Source organism: Phocoena sinus, chromosome 8 (genome assembly GCF_008692025.1).
Source record: "Phocoena sinus isolate mPhoSin1 chromosome 8, mPhoSin1.pri, whole genome shotgun sequence".
Classification (NCBI taxonomy): domain Eukaryota; kingdom Metazoa; phylum Chordata; class Mammalia; order Artiodactyla; family Phocoenidae; genus Phocoena; species Phocoena sinus.
In genome coordinates, this window is record NC_045770.1 from 105,202,785 (window position 1) to 105,220,986 (window position 18,202).

Sequence of the window (18,202 nt, forward strand, 5' to 3'; positions counted from 1 at the left end):
CTCTGGACTTCCATTTCCTCATTGTAAAATGTCAGGTTGCAGGGTGACAGGTGCTGTGAGCGGGGTGCTGGATGACGTGGTGATGTTGGACACAGATGCGCCGAGGGCGGGGAAGAAGCCTGCAGCAGGCCGGCCTGGGCCCTGGGATTGGATTTCTGGACTCCAGCTGTCTTTGGATCAGACCTCTTCATTTTGCAGATGGGAAACTGAGGCTCAGAGGGGCTGGCGGTGGGGGGGCTGCGTGTGGGGAGCAGGGCTTTCCCCCCTGCTACTCCAGGCCACAGCCCGCACCCTACACCGTAATTCCTGGGTCCACTACTCTGGACTCATCCTCCATCCTTCCCATCAGGGGTCGAGATGGACCCCTCAGCTCAGAGCTCCCTGGAGACCTGCTGTGTGGCCCTGGCCTGGTGCTGGCCCTCTCTGCGCCCTGGCTCCTTCTCTGTGGTCCAGGAAAGGATCTAGAGGCCCCTGAGGGAAGTGATGGGGAAATCTCAGCCTGCAGCCTCCAGCCAGCCCAGAGTCAAAGTCAGGCACAAGGCCAGGACAGCCCCACCCCAGGGGCTGGCCCAGCCTTGGACATTTCATAACGGAAGGGCAGCTGGGTAGAGCAGGGCCAACCAGGAGGAAGGGCAGCTTCGCAGGGCCTCAGGTACGGTGTTCTGCAGAGGCAGGGGATATAGCAGCGAGCAGTCAGGGCCAGGGACCCGCTGGCAGGTTGGCTTGGGCACTCTGGGTTGCCGTCAGTCCTGGAAAGCCTGGCCTCTCACAGCCACGCACAGGGACTAGCTTTGTCTTCTCGGAGCTTCTCTGCTCGCCTGAGGAGAAAGGGGAAGGGGGAAGGGAGTTCCGTTTGCCCCAGCCTAAGAGAGCAAAGAGAGAGGCCAAGAGTCCCTGCTCTGGACCGGCTGCCCCAGGAAGTCTGGACCGGCCGCCCCAGGAAGGAATGCACCCCTGTCCCTGGGGGGGTGGTCAAGCATCCATTTGGCAACACATTTCCTGGGCAACTGCCACGCATGCCTGCTGCTGGGGTGGGCTATGCAGCGAGCGGTTCTGAGCGATCGTGTTCTTGGGAATGGACTCTGCCAGGGTCCAGGAAGGAGAGGCTTTGCCAGCGTCAGGCAGCCGGTGGCACAGCCTCTCCGTGCGGTGGGGCGGGGGTTGGCTTGGCCCACGGCCAAGGGTTGGTCCCCAGCTCCCCACACCCGCCATGGAAGGGAGGGGGCTGCTCCCCAGAGTTTGGGAGACCTTGTAAAAATCCAGGTTAAGGCTACACGGGGCAGGGAGGGGAGATCAGATTGGAGACCCTAGGGTACTGGGACCCGCAGAGCCTTTGAGGCAGCCCCGTGCCGTCCACCTTCTGACAGCCTGATGGAGGTCCCCTGGGCCCTCAGACCACCAGTTCACCTCTGTCACTCTTCCCATCCCCGCATCCCTGCCCCCACCTGGGTCTCAAGTTGATTGCCTTGCCTCCCTGGTGCCCACACTGGGCCAAGGTCTCCTCGGGTTCCCACCCCAGGGTCTCCTCCCCGAGACCCCCCAGCACAGCTGTCCTTTGCAGTCTGAATAACCATCGTTCAGAGCCGTCCTCACTGAGCACTCACGGGGCTCGGCCCTGCACCAAGCACTTCACAGCACTGTGGGGTACCTACAAGACACCATCCCCATTGCACAGATGGGAAGAGTGAGCCCCAGAGAGGCCAAGCCACCTGCCCAAGGTCTCCTAGCTAATAAACAGAGTTGCTGGGATTTGGACCCAGGTCCTCAGGCCCCCGACACGTCATACAGAGGGTGCTCTTAGAAGGCCTGTGGAATAGACAAGGAAACCGAGGCAGAAAGGATGAGAGGGTGGGCAGAGGTGGGGGCTGGGAGGTGGCTCATCCGCAGGACCAGCCAGGGCCCAGGGACGGGGCTCGGGCAGCAGCTGTTTCTTGATGATGATTTGGAGGCAGTAGACCTGAGTGCCTGCCCCTTTCGTCTCCCTCCTTGATGCCACATGACCTGGGCCTCAGCTTCCTACGGGGGTGCCATCCAAAAGCTATGCTGCACTCACATCAGGCACCCACACTGGCACAGTGCCTGGCACAGTCAGTGCTTAGTCACTATTATTATTATAGAATCCCCAGGCTCATGGCCTTGAGGGAAGGTGGCTGGCCCTGGGGCCCGGGGAACCAGGCCCATCCCTTGTCACATCAAGTGACTTAGCAACTCCCAGGGAGGTGGGCTTAGGGCCCCCAGACCACCCGATGAAGGAACCCCCTCATTTGTGTGTCCACAGTGGCTGCTCAGCTCCCTTGTGAGGTCACAGGCCCGGGGTCCCCCCAGGCCCAAGGCAGCCTTGCACATCTGCTTACCTGGGTTGAGTCCAGTTCCCTGCCCTGCAGCAGTCACCCCTTAGGGCCTCGGTCCTGACCAAACTGCAATATGGTGTGAGCTGGCCTCAGTGTTGCCAGGAGAGGCTGCTGGAATGTTCCAAGCAGACCTCCACCCCCCGCAGAGCTCCCCACCCCACACTGTGCTCTGAGATGCCCTATTCAAGCGACGTGCCTTACATTTTTGTGGGTTCGCAGGCTCTTAGGAAAGTGCAAAGAACCTTGCGGAGGTGGGAGAGGAGCGGGTGTGGTTTGCCCTCAGCATCCATCAGCAGAAGTCTGAAGGTGAGAGAGGATGGGGGGAAGGAAGAGGGATAAATATTTGTTGAGTACTTGGTAACAATAACCACAGCTGACCATTACTAAGCTCTTACCATGCACACAATGGCCGGTGCTTCATGTGGTGGAACGGTAGCATCCCCTTTTTACAGGCATGGAAACTGAGGCAGGGAAAAGATGAGTGACTTGCCCAAGGTCACACTGCTACAGAGGCAGGGTCAGGGTTTGAGCTCAGGTGAGCGCAGGTGGCGGCTTTAGGGGTCAGCAAGTCTCTTAGCTCTTGGGTCTCTGGCCAGTACGCCTTCCTCTCTGGAGGAGGGTTGGAGCTAGGGACAAGCCTGGAGTGACAGGGGCTCTGATGATGTCCCTGTTCTGCTACAGTCACCCTCTCTGGGGGATGTGGTGCCCGCCCTGTGCCCAAGACAACTGCCCCGTTTCTCCTGATCAGAGTAGGAGGCCTGTGGGGTCAGTTTGGCCCCCATCATGCCTATGGGGACAGCGTAGGGCTCCAGCAGGCTCTCAGCACAGAGTGCCCATCAGGGCAGGCCATGCTGTTGGCTGGAACAGCTCATGGAGTCCTCCAGAAAACTTAGGGCCGTGGTGGCAGTAGTCACTTAACAATAGCTGGCAACCCTGAGGGCACTGACGCCCTGTCCTGGGCTTAGAACTGGCCAGCATGGTCTCATCCTTGATAAACACCCATCAGGTGGTAGGTGGAAGGGTGACCTTAACAGATGAGGAGATTGGGGCACAAAGCCCCAAATGATAAGTTAAGTAGGCAAAGAGGGGTCCTGCTGCCCAGTCCAGTGGGAGAGGAAAGAGAGGGATGGGGAGGCGGGGCAGGGAGGTGGACAGAAGGAAACCAGGTATTTATCACAAGGTATGACACAGTGCGGTGGGGAGCAGAGGCAAGGGCCCACTGTGAGAATGTGTAAGGGAGTAATCATGGTGGGCTGCCTGAAGGAGGCATCAGCCAAGCAGAGACCAGAAGAGAAGTGAGTCAGAGAGAGAAGGAGGAAAGGGTCCCCACTCGTCCTTGGCACCAGGCCAAGGACTAAGTGCATCAGAGAGCTCCTCTGATGAACTTCAAGTAAGCAGACAGGTGCCCGGGGGAATGTCAGAGCCCCTACCCTGCCTGCCAGCCCTGGCTGATGACAGCATGGAGGCCTGACTGCCCCCTCACCCCTCACCCCTCAGCATTCCCTGCTTCTCCAACACTGTGGCCGATGGGGCTGGGATGGGCAGCAGGGCCTCTGGGAGGTGGGGTTCTTGTTTCCCAGTCTTGTTGCGGAGCTGGGGCACAGGGAGAGGAGTCCTGTCACCCAGCCCTCTGAGCCACCACCAGCCAGCCTGGCCACCCTGGGCAGGACCCCCAGGCTGGGGACAGTGGGAACAGAGCATTCGTATTGGGAATGTCCCAAAGTGGTGGTTGGTGGACTCCGCCTCTAGTTACCAAACTTCCCCTGGTTACTCCACTCAGACCTGCTGGGGTAAGGGCTACCCATCTCCAGGAGGGGCACCGGAGTAGGGTGGGGGCCATGGCTTAGGGCTAATTTCCGGGTGGCAGGAAGAAGCGTGACCCCCTGGCTCCCTGCTCACTCTTAGGGGCCATGGAGTAGCTGTCCCCAAGCCCACACCCAGTCCCGCGACTGCCTTGGGGTCCAGAATCCTCCTGCCCACTGGTTAAGAGGTGTGGTCTGTAGCTCTGTCAGTGGGTGTCCAAGTGTGCCCCTTGTGTGTGTGTTTGTGTGTATGTGTAGGTGGGGCAGCCCTGGTCCCTGGGCTTACGTGTGAGTCCCCATGGGGGTGCCCGTGGGCCCACGCGGGTGCAGGCAGGGGTGGTGGAGGGCGCCTGGAGGTGGGGCGCCCCGACCCACGCTGCCCCGCCCGGCAGGATGGACCCCTTCGCGGACACGCTGCAGCGGCTGCGGGAGGCCTTCGACTCGGGGTGCACGCGGCCAGCCGAGTTCCGGGCTGCCCAGCTGAAGGGCCTGAGCCGCTTCCTGCAAGAGAACAAGCAGCTTCTGCAGGAGGCGCTGGCGCAGGACCTGCACAAGGTGGGTTGTGGGGAGACAGGCAGGTGTGGGAGGAGGAGGGCAGGGGTGGGGAGGTTGAGACGGGGGGGTGGGGACAGCTGCATCCTCCATGAAGGGGGAACTAAAAGCCGTCAAACCCCACCTCCTTTCCTGTGCCGTAACCCGCTCTTCTGCGTTCACCCATTCATTCATTTCTTCATTCACTCCACTAATTTTTTCTTTTTTTTGGCCGTGCGGTGCAGCTTGCGGGATGTTAGTTCCCCGACCAGGGATTGAACCCGCGCCTTTGGCAGTGAGAGCGCGGAGTCCTAACCACTGGACCGCCAGGGAATTCCCCCACTCCACTACTACTTATTGAACATTTACTATGGGCCAGGTACTGTTGTAGGCTCTGGGGATACAACAAATAAAACAAAGTTCCTGGGTCCAGGGAGCTGGCCTCCTGGGGAGAGACACAACTAGACAGTAAATAAATACACAGCATGTTGGATGGTAATGAATGCCATGGAGAGACACTCCCAGTGTGAAGGGGGTGAGAGAGGGCCAGGGTCAGGGTGCGGTTTTGTATGTGGGGGTCAGGGAAGGTTTCTCTGAGACAGTGGCGTTTGAAGGAGGAGGGGGAAGGATCCACGTGGACAAGGGGGGAAACAGCAGAGGGCACAGCATGTGCAAAGGCCCTGAGGCAGGAGGTGCTTGGTGTATTTGTGCTTGAGGAGCAGCAAGGAGGCCAGAGTGGCTGAAGGGGAGTGGAAGAGGCAGAGGTATGCAAGGGATGAGGTCCAGGGAGCTGGGTCACACCGCTAGGGCCGCATGTGGAGGACTTCTGCTTCACTAGGTACCGTGGGCATCATGGCCTCTGTCCAAACCCTGGAGGCCTGGGGGCCCAGCCCCTCCCATCTCCAGCAGCAGCCACAGCAGGACCTCAAGAAATACACTTCCTTGTAGGCAGCCTTCCACCATCTCAGCCAGCAGGGCCCACCCGTGTGGCTGCCACTGCCCTAGGACAACTGTCCAGGGGCTTCTTCTCTGGACAAAATGTCCCTTGAGCTTGCCACAAAGGCCACGGTGCCCAAGCTCACCCGTGATGCCCCACTGGCCCCTCACCACCTGTAACTCTCCAAGGCTGTGACTCTTTACCAGCTGGTGAGGTGCTGTTTTGATACTTAACACCTAGGACAGGCCCATGGTGCATATTGGCTGCCGGCCAGCCCCTGTGGTCACCACTTGTCCCCAGGGGGCTGCAGCAGTCCCACACTGGCTCATGCTGAGCGCTGAGCTCATCTTCTCCCCAAACCTCCTGAGCCCATGAGCAGGACCCTGGGGTCATCCCTTTCTGCCCTCCTGCCTCCCCTGCCCTTCCGGTGGGCCTGCTGGCTCCACCCAGCTCATGAAAGAGATGCTGGCACTGGCAGGCCTGGGAGGCCCTCTGCAGCCTCCTTGGGCCCCACCTGATTTGCAGGCACCCAGCCAGGTGTCCAGAGCAGTCACAGACTTCGAGACTAGTATCTCGTGGCACCTGGGGTCATGGATCAGGGCACCTCCATTCACGGGCGCAGCAAAAGCTGGCCACAAGGACTTGTTCTGAGGACGTGGCCTCCTAGTGACGCCAACTCCCTTTCTCAGGGTCCTCAAACCTTCTATTTATCACCACGCTCCAGGACTGTAGGCAGGTGAGACCCGGGCTCCCTCGTCAGCCATTTCTGGAATCGTCTGCTACCCCATTTATGAAACCAGGGCACCGGGTCGTACTCTCCTTGGCTCTCTGACACCCAAGGGGCCTGGCTTTGCCTCCCTGTGGGGAGTGTCCATTCACTGGACCTGGTCCAGGACAGAGGGGGCTCACACCCCCTACCCTGGCATGTCGGGCTCCCTGGGGACTGACACCCCACTGAGCCTCTGCCCTGCCCACCAGCTGGCCTGGCCTGGCCGCCTCCATGAGACCTGACCCGATGGTCTGTCTGGTCCCTGTTCTCCCTATGGCTCAAATTTCACCTCCTGCCTGCAACCCTCAAGACTCCAGGAGCCCGCACCCCACAAAGGAAGCAGCAGCCCAGAAAATCCAATCTGGTCCCGGCCTCTGACCTGGTCCCTCCCTCTGGGCTCGGCCAGCCCTGTCCCCCACCCTCCCAGCAGGCAGCATCTGCCCTGCGCAAATCCTCCCATTTAACCCCCAACAGCCCTTCCAGGTAGAGGTGGTCACACCCAGTCACCCCCAGAGGAGACTCAGAGAGGGCATGTTCTTGCCTAAGGGCACAGAACCCGGGCTCAAAACAGCCTCTACTCTTCCAAACTCCTGGCATTCAGCAGGGTTCAGATTATCCCTCAAACAGGCCCAAACCTCAGTCAGGTCACAGGAGACCTCTCTGGGCAGGAGTGTGGGCTGTGGACACAGACATAGTAGAAGGCATGCCTGAAGCAGGCTCAGCCCCTGGAAGCGCTGGTGGGCGTGGCTTCTCCCCCCAAGGTCCCTGCGCCCTCCCCCTCCCCCCAAGGCTCAGCTCTGGCACTCCTGGGCCCATCGCCCTCTCCTCTGACAGGAAGCAACTTGCACCATAATGGCTGAGTCTCAGGCATCAGGACAGCCTGGCTCTTGTGTCCTAGGCCATGGGCCTCCAGCTGCCTGCAGCCCACAGGCTGGGTCCCTCCTCCCTCGTGGGGGTGGGGCAGGCATGCCAGACGGCATAGATCAGGACAAAAGCCCTATTGATTGTCTCCTTTTTCCGACTCCTGCCCTTGAAATCTGCCCTGGCCCCTGGGCTGTGGGAACTGATGGCAGAGACTCCTGTCCCCAGTGACCAGTCCCCAGTGACCCAGAGACACCTGTCCCCAGTGTCCCCTGCAGACTGACATCCACACAGCAGGCCACAGAGGGCCACACAGACAGTCCTGTTCAAACTTAAGTTAGAGCCTGTCCCTGCGCTGCTCCACAGTCCTCACCCCAGCTGCCTGGCCTCATCACCTCACCCACTCTTCTCCCTGCTAATCAGGAACATAGCAAGCCTGAACCCACCCCAGGGCCTTTGCACAGGACATACCGTCTGCCTGGAATATTCTGCCTCCAGGTATCCATGGGCTCCTTCCCTCCCTTTCCTCACTGCTCAAATGTCACCCCATCCCAGAGGCTGGCACCGACCATCTTATATAATAAAATAGAGCAAAGACACACACACACTCACACACACGCACACACACTCCAGCAGTCTCTATCCCTCTTACCCTGTTTCATCCTCCCATTGCGCTTGTCACGTCCTAATGGAGTAGTCAGCATTCTCATCACCACGTCGACCGTCCCCCTACAATGTCAGCTCCGTGGGGCAGGTTTTCTGTCTGTTTCAGTCACGGCTGCATCCCCAGCACGGAAACGGCACCCGGGCACTCTAACCATTCAGTGAACATGGAGTGAATGAATGAATGAATGAGTGAATAAGACAGACCTTGCCTGGGGAGGCTTTGCCCACCCCAGGGCTCCGGCCACCTGCGGATCCTGGGTACCCTGGCCCAAGCCCTGCCCTTGTCCCTCCCCCTCCCCTGCAGTCAGCCTTCGAGTCAGAGGTGTCTGAAATCAGCATCAGCCAGAACGAGATTAACTTGGCCCTTAGGAACCTGCGGGCCTGGATGAAGGATGAGAAAGTGCCCACGAACCTGGTGAGTGACCCTGGGCGTCAGGGCCACAGGCAGCCTCTCTGGGTGGCAGGTGGTGCTGAGGGGCTGGGGTCATGGCACCCCACCGTTCACCATCACCCTGGCCCTGACCCAGGCCACACAGCTGGACTCGGCCTTCATCCGGAAGGAGCCCTTCGGCCTGGTGCTCGTCATCGCCCCCTGGAACTACCCTCTGAACCTGAGCCTAGAGCCCCTGGTGGGCGCCCTCGCAGCAGGTGAGAGGGAACCACCACCTTCTCCCTCCAGCCCCCGCCCATCCCCCCAGCCTCACAGCCGCCCACAGAGCCAGGGAGGAGGGGGGAGCTGGCACCAGGTGGCTAAGAAGGCCTGGTTCCCATCTGGCCCACCATCCCCAGGCTGTGTGGCCTTGGGGCCGGCAGGGCACCTCTCTGAGCCATATTCTTCACCTGAAGATGGAGTGAGGCCGGCACCTGCCCTGCAGGTGTGAGGACTGAATGGAGACGGGGAGTGGCTACAACTGGCCCCCTCCTCTCCCCGCCCCGCCCCGCCCCACCCCCCTCTCCCCGCCCTGCCCCTCAGGCAACTGCGTGGTGCTGAAGCCCTCAGAGATCAGCAAGGGCACTGAGAAGGTCCTGGCCGAGGTGCTGCCCCGATACCTGGACCAGGTGAGCAGGGCCAGGTACAGACCAAGCAGCTACACTGGGGCTGAGCAGGGCTAAGCAGGCCCCGCTGGGCCGGGCAGCTCTTGGCGTGGCTCCTCAGACAGGACCTGAATTCCAGCCTCACTCCTGCCTCCTCTGGGTTGTGTGACCTTGGCCAGGTCACCGCCCCTCTCAGCCTGTTTCCCTCTGAGTGAAACAGAGGGGTGGGGCCTGTCCCCTGGGGGCCCCTGTCTGTCTCTGGTCGGCCCTGCTGGCCCAGCCCCAGCCTCAGTCCCAACCCCAAACCCGCCAGGCCCCAACCTTACACCTGGTAGGCTGGGACTGCCTGTGCCCAGTGCCCCTGGGGAGCTCCCCGCTCCCCACTGCCCCTGACCCAGCCCACCTGGAGCCCAGGCACCAGGCAAGGGGGGAGCCATCCCAGGCAGGCAGGCAGGTGCCCTCTGGGCTCTCAGGCTGGGGTCCCAGAGGGAGCCCTCCGCCCATCTGGCTTGCAGAGCTGCTTTGCCGTGGTGCTGGGCGGGCCCCAGGAGACCGGGCAGCTGCTGGAGCACAAGTTCGACTACATCTTCTTCACAGGTGAGGAGCCAGTCTGGGGGTTGTGCAGGATGGGAGAGGTGAGAAGCTTGCCCAGCCCCACCCTTAGGGGTCTTATCCCCAACTCTGAGAGAGGGACAGAAGCAGCCAGCCAGCCAGGGAGGATGCAGACTGGGGCAAGTGCTGGGTGGTGCTCTCGGCCCCAGGACGAGCTTGCTTCACTCCCCCTGAGCAGGCTGGGGAGCAGCCCCAGACCCCTGGGGACCCTTGGGAGGGATGGGCCCTATCCCGGAAACAGGCCTCTCCACCACTCACAATCTCACACGTCACAGCATCTGTCCTTGCTGGGCTCCTGCTGTGCCAGGCGCTCATTCCTGCGCCCGCGGCCCTTCTGGAGGGCTGGACAGATGAGGGTTTGGGGGCTTGGGTGACAAAAAGATGCAGTGCCCACTGCACTAGCCAGGATTGGGGCAGGCTGTATTTTGCTCCCAGAGGTCACCTGCCATCACCCTGACATGTGCCCATGTGGTCCAGACACCACCTAGCTTCAAGTGACCAGGACGGAGTTTCCAGAAGAGACGAAAGGGAGGAGGATACAGACAAGGCGAGGCCCTGGGGGAGGGAGGGGTGGACCCGCCTCCTGTGTTGCACACTCTGTCCCCATCAGAGCAGGGGACGTGCCATCTCTGCCTTTCTCCTCCCCAGACCCTGCCACGAGCCCAGGACAAGGCCTGCCAGCTGCCACCTTAACAGACAGGGAGGGCGACTGTGGGAGCAGAGGGGCCAGGGTCCTCAGCTGTTCCTACAGATTCCCCGGGGCCGGAAACACCAGGAGAAGGAAGCCGGGGTGGGGGGTGGGGGGGCGCCTGAAGCTCAGTGGACTCTGGGCCCTGGCCCCCCAGGACCGAGGGTGCAGAGGCAAGGCAGGCAGACCCCCGGAGGCCAGCTTGTACGCCAGGTCCCCGAGGCAGTCTGTGCAGAGGCTGATGGACCTCCCGAAGCTACTCCACCGTAATCTCCTGACTTCTCCAGGCCTCAGTTTCCTTATTGGTATGATAGGGGCCATCCCCAAGTCACAGGCCTATCTTAAGGACAAATGAATGAATGGAAGCCTTTGTCACAGCACGTGGCCTGGGCAGCAGCCACTCACTCACTCACTCACTCGGTGAATGTTTACTGAGAGCGCAGACGGGGCACCGCGAGGCCTTGGGATAAAGCAGGGCTAAAGCCTCCTACATTGTCACAGAGCCCGTGCAAAGGTGACCAGGGTGGAGGTGGGGAATTCAGTTGTGGGCGTAGTCAGGAAGGCGGGACAGACTAGGAGGTGTTTGAACAAAGATAGGAGGACCTAAGGGAGGAGCCGTGGTAGGGGGAGGCCCCTGGGGCCGGCTCAGCCGAAAAGGGGGCCTGGATAGGAGGGAACGAGGGCAGGGAAGCAGGAGGAAGTGAGACCAGAGAGGTGACTGGGCTCTGGGCTCCCTCGGGCCGCGGTGGCTGGCGAGAAAGGCCAGGGTTATCACATCACGACAGGAATGGCAGCGTGGGGCCCTGGGCCAGGCGTGGGCAAGAGTGTGTCGAGGCCTGGGGGCGCTGTCAGGAGTGTTTTGGGGTGGCTGAGTGGAAGAGGGGACTGTGAGACCCAGGACACCAGCCCAGAGGAGAGGTGGGGACCTAGGGGAAGGGGGGGCAGACGGGGGTTGTGGAGGGCGCCACAGCTGCCAGATTAGGTCAGGGAGGCGAGACCCAAATGAGGACCAGCTAGAGCTGGAGCCGGGCCATAGGAGTTACTTTCAGAGGAGAGTGGAGAGTGGGGAGGGACTTAGGGCGGCAGGTTAGAAAGAGTCGCCTGCAGGCCCAGCTGGGATCAGAAGCAGGGAGACGGGGGCTCCTGGCTGTCTACCTGGGCAGGTCAGGACAGGGAGCTGGGCCTGGCTTGCAGCTGTGGGCAGAGCTCCTCGGGGGGCTGGTGGGGGAGTGGGGGAGGAAGGGGAGGGGGGACGACCTGAAAAAGGTCCCAGTGCAGCAGCAACTGACAAGGAAAAGCCAGGTGAGGGTGACTCTCCCCCGCCACCCCCACCCACCCCCACCCCGCCCTCCCCTCTACTGCCTCTCCAGGGAGCCGCAGGACAGGGAGTGAGCCCCCTTGAGGGGTCCCAGCCCTGGGCTGAGGCCATCCCACCTGGCCCAAGTGACCGAGAGCCACTCTGGTTCCTTCCACCCCAGGGAGCCCCCGAGTCGGCAAGGTTGTCATGGCTGCAGCCGCCGAGCACCTGACGCCCGTCACGCTGGAGCTGGGGGGCAAGAACCCCTGCTACGTGGACGACAACTGCGACCCCCAGACCGTGGCCAACCGCGTGGCCTTCTTCCGCTATTTCAACGCCGGCCAGACCTGCGTGGCCCCCGACTATATCCTGTGCAGCCCCGAAATGCAGGCTCGACTGCTGCCCGCCCTGCAGAGTGCCATCACCCGCTTCTACGGCGAAGACCCCCAGAGCTCCCCAGACCTGGGCCGCATCATCAGTGAGAAGAATTTCCAGCGGCTCCGGTGCCTGCTGAGCTGTGGCCGCGTGGCCATCGGGGGCCAGAGTGATGAAAGCGATCGCTACATCGGTGAGTCCCGCCCTCCCTGCCACTGTGCCCGACTCCCAGCCCCCCCCAGCTAAGGCCCCCCACGCTGGGGGCCACAGCTGGGCCCCGAGTCTGGGCCCAGCCTGTAACCTCGGGCCCTGAGGCTCCCCGACCCCACTGCTAGAGCCCAGCCTGGTCCACGGCTCTGGTGCCACGATTCTGTGACACCAGTGTTCTGCGTTGCTGTGTCTGAGCCTGTGACCCCACGACTCAGCCCTCTGGCCCAGGCTCTGGATTCTCCAAGCTCAGACCCCAGAGTTCTAGGGCTCAGGTTCCAAACTTCAGCCCCAAGAGCTGCTGCTCCACGGGGCCATGACCCCAGGTCCTATGAGCCCACGATTCCTGGTTCTGAATTTCAACAGCCCGTCCCGAGCACCCGCTACGCTGTGAACAAAGCAGCCCCAGTCTCCCGGGCCGAACGGCTCAGAGGGTGACGCTGCTCCCCAGCAGGCTGGGACCCGGGACCTCAGGTCCGGTCACCCTCTGACTGTAAGACCAAGGCTGAGGGGCTCTCTGGGCCCCACGGGCCCCGGTCAGGCTGGGGAGCCCCTCAAGGTCACTTCCCGGGGGCTGTGGGGAGATCACCTTCCCCAGAACGTCCCTGAGCCTGGAGCCCTGGGTCCCTGGGCCCTGCCTGCCCGAGGCCCCACCCGTGGGGCTGAGCCATGCCCTGTGCCCGGGCAGCTCCCACGGTGCTGGTGGGCGTGCAGGAGACGGAGCCGGTGATGCAGGAGGAGATCTTCGGGCCCATCCTGCCCATCATGAACGTGAGGAGCCTGGACGAGGCCATCGAGTTCATCCGCCGTCGGGAGAAGCCCCTGGCCCTGTACGCCTTCTCCAACAGCAGCCAGGTGGGGCTGGACAGAGGTGGGAGCAGGTGGCAGCAGTGGAGGGTGGAGTGAGGTCAGCAGAGGGTGAGGTGGCACCAGGACCAGAGTGGACCAAGGGGCCTGGCAGGAGGGGCGGGCGTCCTGGTCCCTCGGGGACAGTCATAGGAGCTCTGGGACGGTGGCACTGTCTTGGCTCTGTCCCTCTCCTTTCTCCTCGGGGCAGCAGGGCCTCCCCCTGCCCTCCAATCTAGGCCACATTCTTCTGGGCCTTTAGTGGGCGGCTCCCCAGGGTCTTCTCTAGGGTCCAGTGTCCCCTCTAAGTCAGCCCCACCTCCATTCTTCTGCATCATCATGGCCTTGTGGCGGCAGTGTCCCCTTTCTCTGCCTGGCTCGTGGAAGGCACACACGACGTGGGATGGCACGACTAGGGGAGGATGAATGACCAGGACGTGCAGGCTCAAGCATGAGCCCTGGTCCCCTGCCCTTCCCTTGGATTTCTCTCAGTGGGATTTCTGAGTTGGCGGATGGGGGTCCACCCACCAGCAGGCAAGCACCAACCTAGCTGTTACCTGAGGGTCACACGTTGCAACTAACTATAGCCAAGTTTTCGTGCAACTACTGTTTAGTGTCTACTAACCATTCCCCCCCCCTTTCTTCTTCTTTTTTATAAATTTATTTATTTATTTTTGGCTGCACTGCGTCTTCGTTCCTGCGCATGGGCTTTTCTCTAGTTGAGGCGAACGGGGGCTACTCTTCGTTGCAGTGCACAGGCTTCTCATTGCCGTGGCTTCTCTTGTTGCGGAGCACGGGCTCTAGGCGCACGGGCTTCAGTAGTTGTGGCAGTGGGCTCAGTAGTTGTGGCTCGCGGGCTCTAGAGCGCAGGCTCAGTAGTTGTGGGCTTAGTTGCTCCGCAGCATGTGGGATCTTCCCAGATCAGGGCTTGAACCCGTGTCCCCTGCATTGGCAGGCAGATTCTTAACCACTGCGCCACGAGGGAAGTCCCCCACGCCCTCATTCTTCAAATACACCTACAGGCTGAAGAGGAAGGGCCTTCATTAAGTCAAGCAAGGATCAAGTTCATGTTTCCAAAACCCAAATCTCAATGTCCTCCCTGTGCTGCACACAGGCCCCCCGCTGCGTCCCTGGCCTCCCCACCTGCCCTTCACTCTGCCTGGGGGGCCCTCCTACTCATCTCTGCCCCGCCTTGAGACTCAGCAGGCACCTCACATCCCTCCCGGGAACGCCTCCCTGACTGCCCGCCCCTCACCCTGCACCCTCCACATCCCCAGGAGGATGCTGGGTTTCCCACCTCCCCATCAGGCCTGAATCTGTGTCCACAGTCACCTGTATGGGCCACAAGCAAGGGATGCTCAGGAAACACGTCTCCAGTTGGGGATGGGTGGCAGGCTGCTCCACAGCCACCCCCACCCCCAGCTCTCACGGTGGCCTCAGACCCTGCAGTGGGTCCCAGGGCCCTGAGGGGTCTGGACAGAGCCCTCGCGGCCCCGGTAGCTCTGCCACCAGCCTCATAGCTGCTTCTCTCCCAGGTGGTCAAGCAGGTACTGGCCCAAACCAGCAGCGGGGGCTTCTGTGGGAACGACGGCTTCATGCACATGACTGTCGCCAGCCTGCCCTTCGGAGGAGTGGGTACGTGCCGGCAGAGCCATGCCCTCTTACCGTCATCTCTCACCCTGCTCCCCTCTGCAGAGTCTGAGGCGGAACCTTCCATACCTGTCTCTGCATTTACATTTGTGGGTGGACCCACAGATACACAGTTTAGGGTTTTTTTAAACATCACTGTGATTGCTAGGGCTTAGCACACGCAGGGCGGCCTTGGGCCTTCTCTTTACTCCACAGTGAGGCTACATGCTGCTCCTTTAACCCCTCCTGTGTCCCCTCTGTCCCATGCTTGGCATGTCACACAGGAGACAGGGGTTCCTGCTGGTTCCCCCCTCCACCAAGCCCCAGCAGCCCCCAGTACCGCTGTGAAGTCCTGGCCTCTGAGGCTGGTCCCAGCAAGCCCGACGGCTGTGTGATGCGAGGCCACCACTTCCCCTCTCTGAGCCCACCTCCTCCTCAGGGGACGAGAGGGCCAGAGGCTTGCGGTCCCGCCACCTGCCCGCACCTGGCACTAGAGTAAATGACCAGCAGGTCCTGGCGGGCTGCCCTGGTGGGCCTGGACCCTCCCTGGGGAGCGGCTGGTGTCGCAGGAGCACGGCAGGCTGAGATCGATGCTCCTGGTGGTGGAGGTCCAGGGCTGTGCATCGCTGCCGTCCCCAGTTCTGGAACCCTCTTCCCCAGCACCCCCTCCTCAGGGAAGCGTGGGGCTCTGTCTGCGGGTGAATCTGACCCTGCTGCTCCCCTGGCAAAGCCTTCCACGGCTCCCAGGCCCTCAGACGGAGCCAGGGCTCTGACTCAGCTTCCTGAGGCCGCCCTTCCTGGTCTGGCCACGGAGTCCTGCTCCCGCCCCTGCCCCGCTTCCCTGGTTGCTGCCCCAGACACACAGAGCTCTGCCCAAGTCCTGACACACCACGGTCACCCACCTCCAAGGCTCCCTGAGTTGTCCCCGAGCCTGGGCCCCTCTTGCCCCACACATCCACTTTATCTGGTCAACTCCACATCCCTCAGGCCCCACTCACTCAAGGAAGCCCTCCCGGATTACCCCTGATCCCACCAGGCTGGGTGCCCTGGACTTCCCACTGCCGGGTCCTTGACTGCCTCCCTACCTGGACATTGCGACTCATAACAACACAGCACTTACTGTATCTATGGGTCTGAACACTTGCTCAATGCCCGCAACTCTAGGAGGTGGGTGCCACTGTCACCCCATGTCACAGAGGAGACCAAGGCGAAATGACTTGCTTACGGTGACATGGCTACTTCAGAGCTGGGATTCAACCCTGGGCAGCTGCCCCGGAATCCACTTTTTTTTTTTTTTTTTTTTTACTTTCCATCTTTCCTCTCTCTTTTTTTTCTAACTGAAAATGTTGTGGTTGAGAGTCCGCCTGCCGATGCAGGGGACACGGGTTCGTGACCCGGTCCGGGAAGATCCCACATGCCGTGGAGCGGCTGGGCCCATGAGCCATGGCCGCTGAGCCTGCGCGTCCGCAGCAGGAGAGGCCACAACAGTGAGAGGCCCGCGTACTGCAAAAAAAGAAAATGTTGTGTTAGTTTCAGGTGTACAGCAGTGATTCAGTTATATATATATACACGCTCTTCTTTTCAGATTCTTTTCCATTATAGGTTATTACAAGATATTGAATATAGTTCCCTGGGCTATATAGTAGGTCCTTGTTTATTTTATATAGAGTAGTGTGTGTCTGTTAATCCCAAATTCCCAATACATCCCCCACCCCCCCAGAATCCACTCTTGACCACTGTCTACCCATCGTGCCCCAGCACTGGGTGTCCCCAATATTTATTTGAGTGGGTGCTGGGGCCAGGCTCAGGGCTAAGCCCTTTACCCACAGCATCTCATGACTAGCCCACTTTACAGCTGGGGAAACCAAGGCTCAGGGGGTGAAGTAGCCCACTCAGGTCATACTGTGTGACTGGCAGAGCCCAGGTCTGTCTGCCGCTCCTTGGCTGGCCACTGGGGGCCTGATTGCTGTGTTCCTTGTCACTGTACAGGCGCCAGTGGGATGGGCAGCTACCATGGCAAGTTCTCCTTCGACACCTTCTCCCACCACCGCGCCTGCCTGCTGCGCCGCCCTGGGCTGGAGAAGGTCTACGCTCTCCGCTACCCGCCCCACACTCCACGCAACCTGAGGGTGCTGCTCGCAGCCATGGAGACCCGCAGCTGCGGCTGCGCCCTGCTCTGAGCCACCCTGCGCACAGGGGCTCCGAGCGTCCCTCCCAGCTCACGTCTACGAGTCCTCCGCTGCCGTGGCCACCTGAGGCTGGTGGAGACATGACCTGGGGTCCACGACGCAGGGGGAAAACATCTGCCGGGGCCACGGCCCAGACCAGTGCTTGCCCTCCTCCCGCCTGGGGCTTCTGTGGGTGTCCGCAGCTGCCCCCCAGCCAGGATGGGCCAAGGTTTGGGAGCATCGGAAACAGTGCAGTAACCTGCCCTCCCGCTCCCATGCTGGCCACCTGTGTTCCAGGAGACGAGGGAAGATGTGGGCACCTCTCAGGACAGAAGGTGCCCTTTCTGTGGAGGGTGCAGAAGGGGTCCTGGCATCCGGTCCACGACACACTGCGGGCCTGCTGTGACCTGGGTCGTCCCTGCCCTCTCTGAGCCTGGTTCCCTATCTGTTGCACAGAGGAGGTGATTAACACCTCCTGAGATCATCGTGAGGATTAAATTTTGGAGCTTAATTGCCGACTCCATGCTCCAGGCGTCCTGTCTCCTCATTTGGGAGGGGGGAGGCTGCCTCCCTCTACTCTCTCCGCACCTCTCCCTCCAGGTCAGGTTGATGAGATGCCCACAGTAGGATCTCCCTTCCCTTCACCTCGGGCCTCTTAGGAGCTCTGAACTAGCTCCTGTCCCCCAAGTGGCTGGCCCTGGGCACCTTCCCCTCATCATGTCCCACACTGGACTCCTCCCCTTTCCTCTCCTGCTCATCCTCCTGGGCCCCCATCCACTTAGCCACAAAGCCAGACTCCCCGGCCTCCTGCTAGACACTCCCTTCTCACCTCCCAAGCCCCATCTTTAAGTAATTCTTGATGATTCTATAAAATACGGCAGACTTCCCCAATCCACACACTAATCGCTGTGCCCCGGGCCATCCATCACCTGCCCTCTTTCCCCGGGGCCCAGCCCTTCTCCTCAGAGATCTTCCCAAAGCCCACTGGACCATACTAGCCCTCAGCCTGAACCCCTTCAGTGGTTCCCCCGGCTCACAAGTCTGGACCCATAACAATCCTTGGGAGGCTCTGCATAGCCCTGTACACGCTCCCCCCCAACCCCCACTGCCAACCCATCCTTGCCCTCTTCTAACGCACTGGATGTGTCCTCCTTCTCTGGTGGACCTCTGCACAGAAGCTGGGCATGCTCTCTGGCCCTTCTGGTTCTGCTCGACTCCTCCTTGTGCTCTGCTTGGATATCATCTCCTCCAGGAAGCCCTCCCTGACCACCTTCCACTCCCCCCAACACACAGGCGGCCTCAGGGGCTTTCTCAGTGTCCGCAGCCTCCGGGGTCCCTCTGCCACACAATTCACTGGGAGGAAACACGGGTTTGGGGGCTGTTGAGGGACGGGGCTCCCGGGTCATACAGATCTAGGAGTGGTTCAGG

General features: G+C 61.1%; 1 protein-coding gene across 2 annotated transcripts; it reads left to right on the plus strand.

Annotated features, from left to right (window-relative positions):
• Window positions 1-579: 579 nt before the first annotated feature.
• On the plus strand, window positions 580-17,295 carry ALDH3B1 (aldehyde dehydrogenase 3 family member B1). 2 transcript variants are annotated; one of them, XM_032640666.1, is made up of 11 exons: window positions 580-652; window positions 2,571-2,657; window positions 4,546-4,708; window positions 8,222-8,332; window positions 8,445-8,565; window positions 8,891-8,976; window positions 9,468-9,549; window positions 11,731-12,117; window positions 12,820-12,986; window positions 14,513-14,612; window positions 16,596-17,295. In XM_032640666.1, exons 3-11 carry the CDS (start codon window positions 4,547-4,549, stop codon window positions 16,784-16,786), a joined length of 1,407 nt encoding a protein of 468 aa, XP_032496557.1. In that variant the 5' UTR covers window positions 580-652; window positions 2,571-2,657; window position 4,546; the 3' UTR covers window positions 16,787-17,295. The 2 variants fall into 2 exon arrangements, with proteins under 2 accessions (XP_032496557.1, XP_032496558.1); XM_032640667.1 differs by having other exon boundaries at window positions 12,820-12,961; window positions 16,596-16,734.
• Window positions 17,296-18,202: the final 907 nt, after the last annotated feature.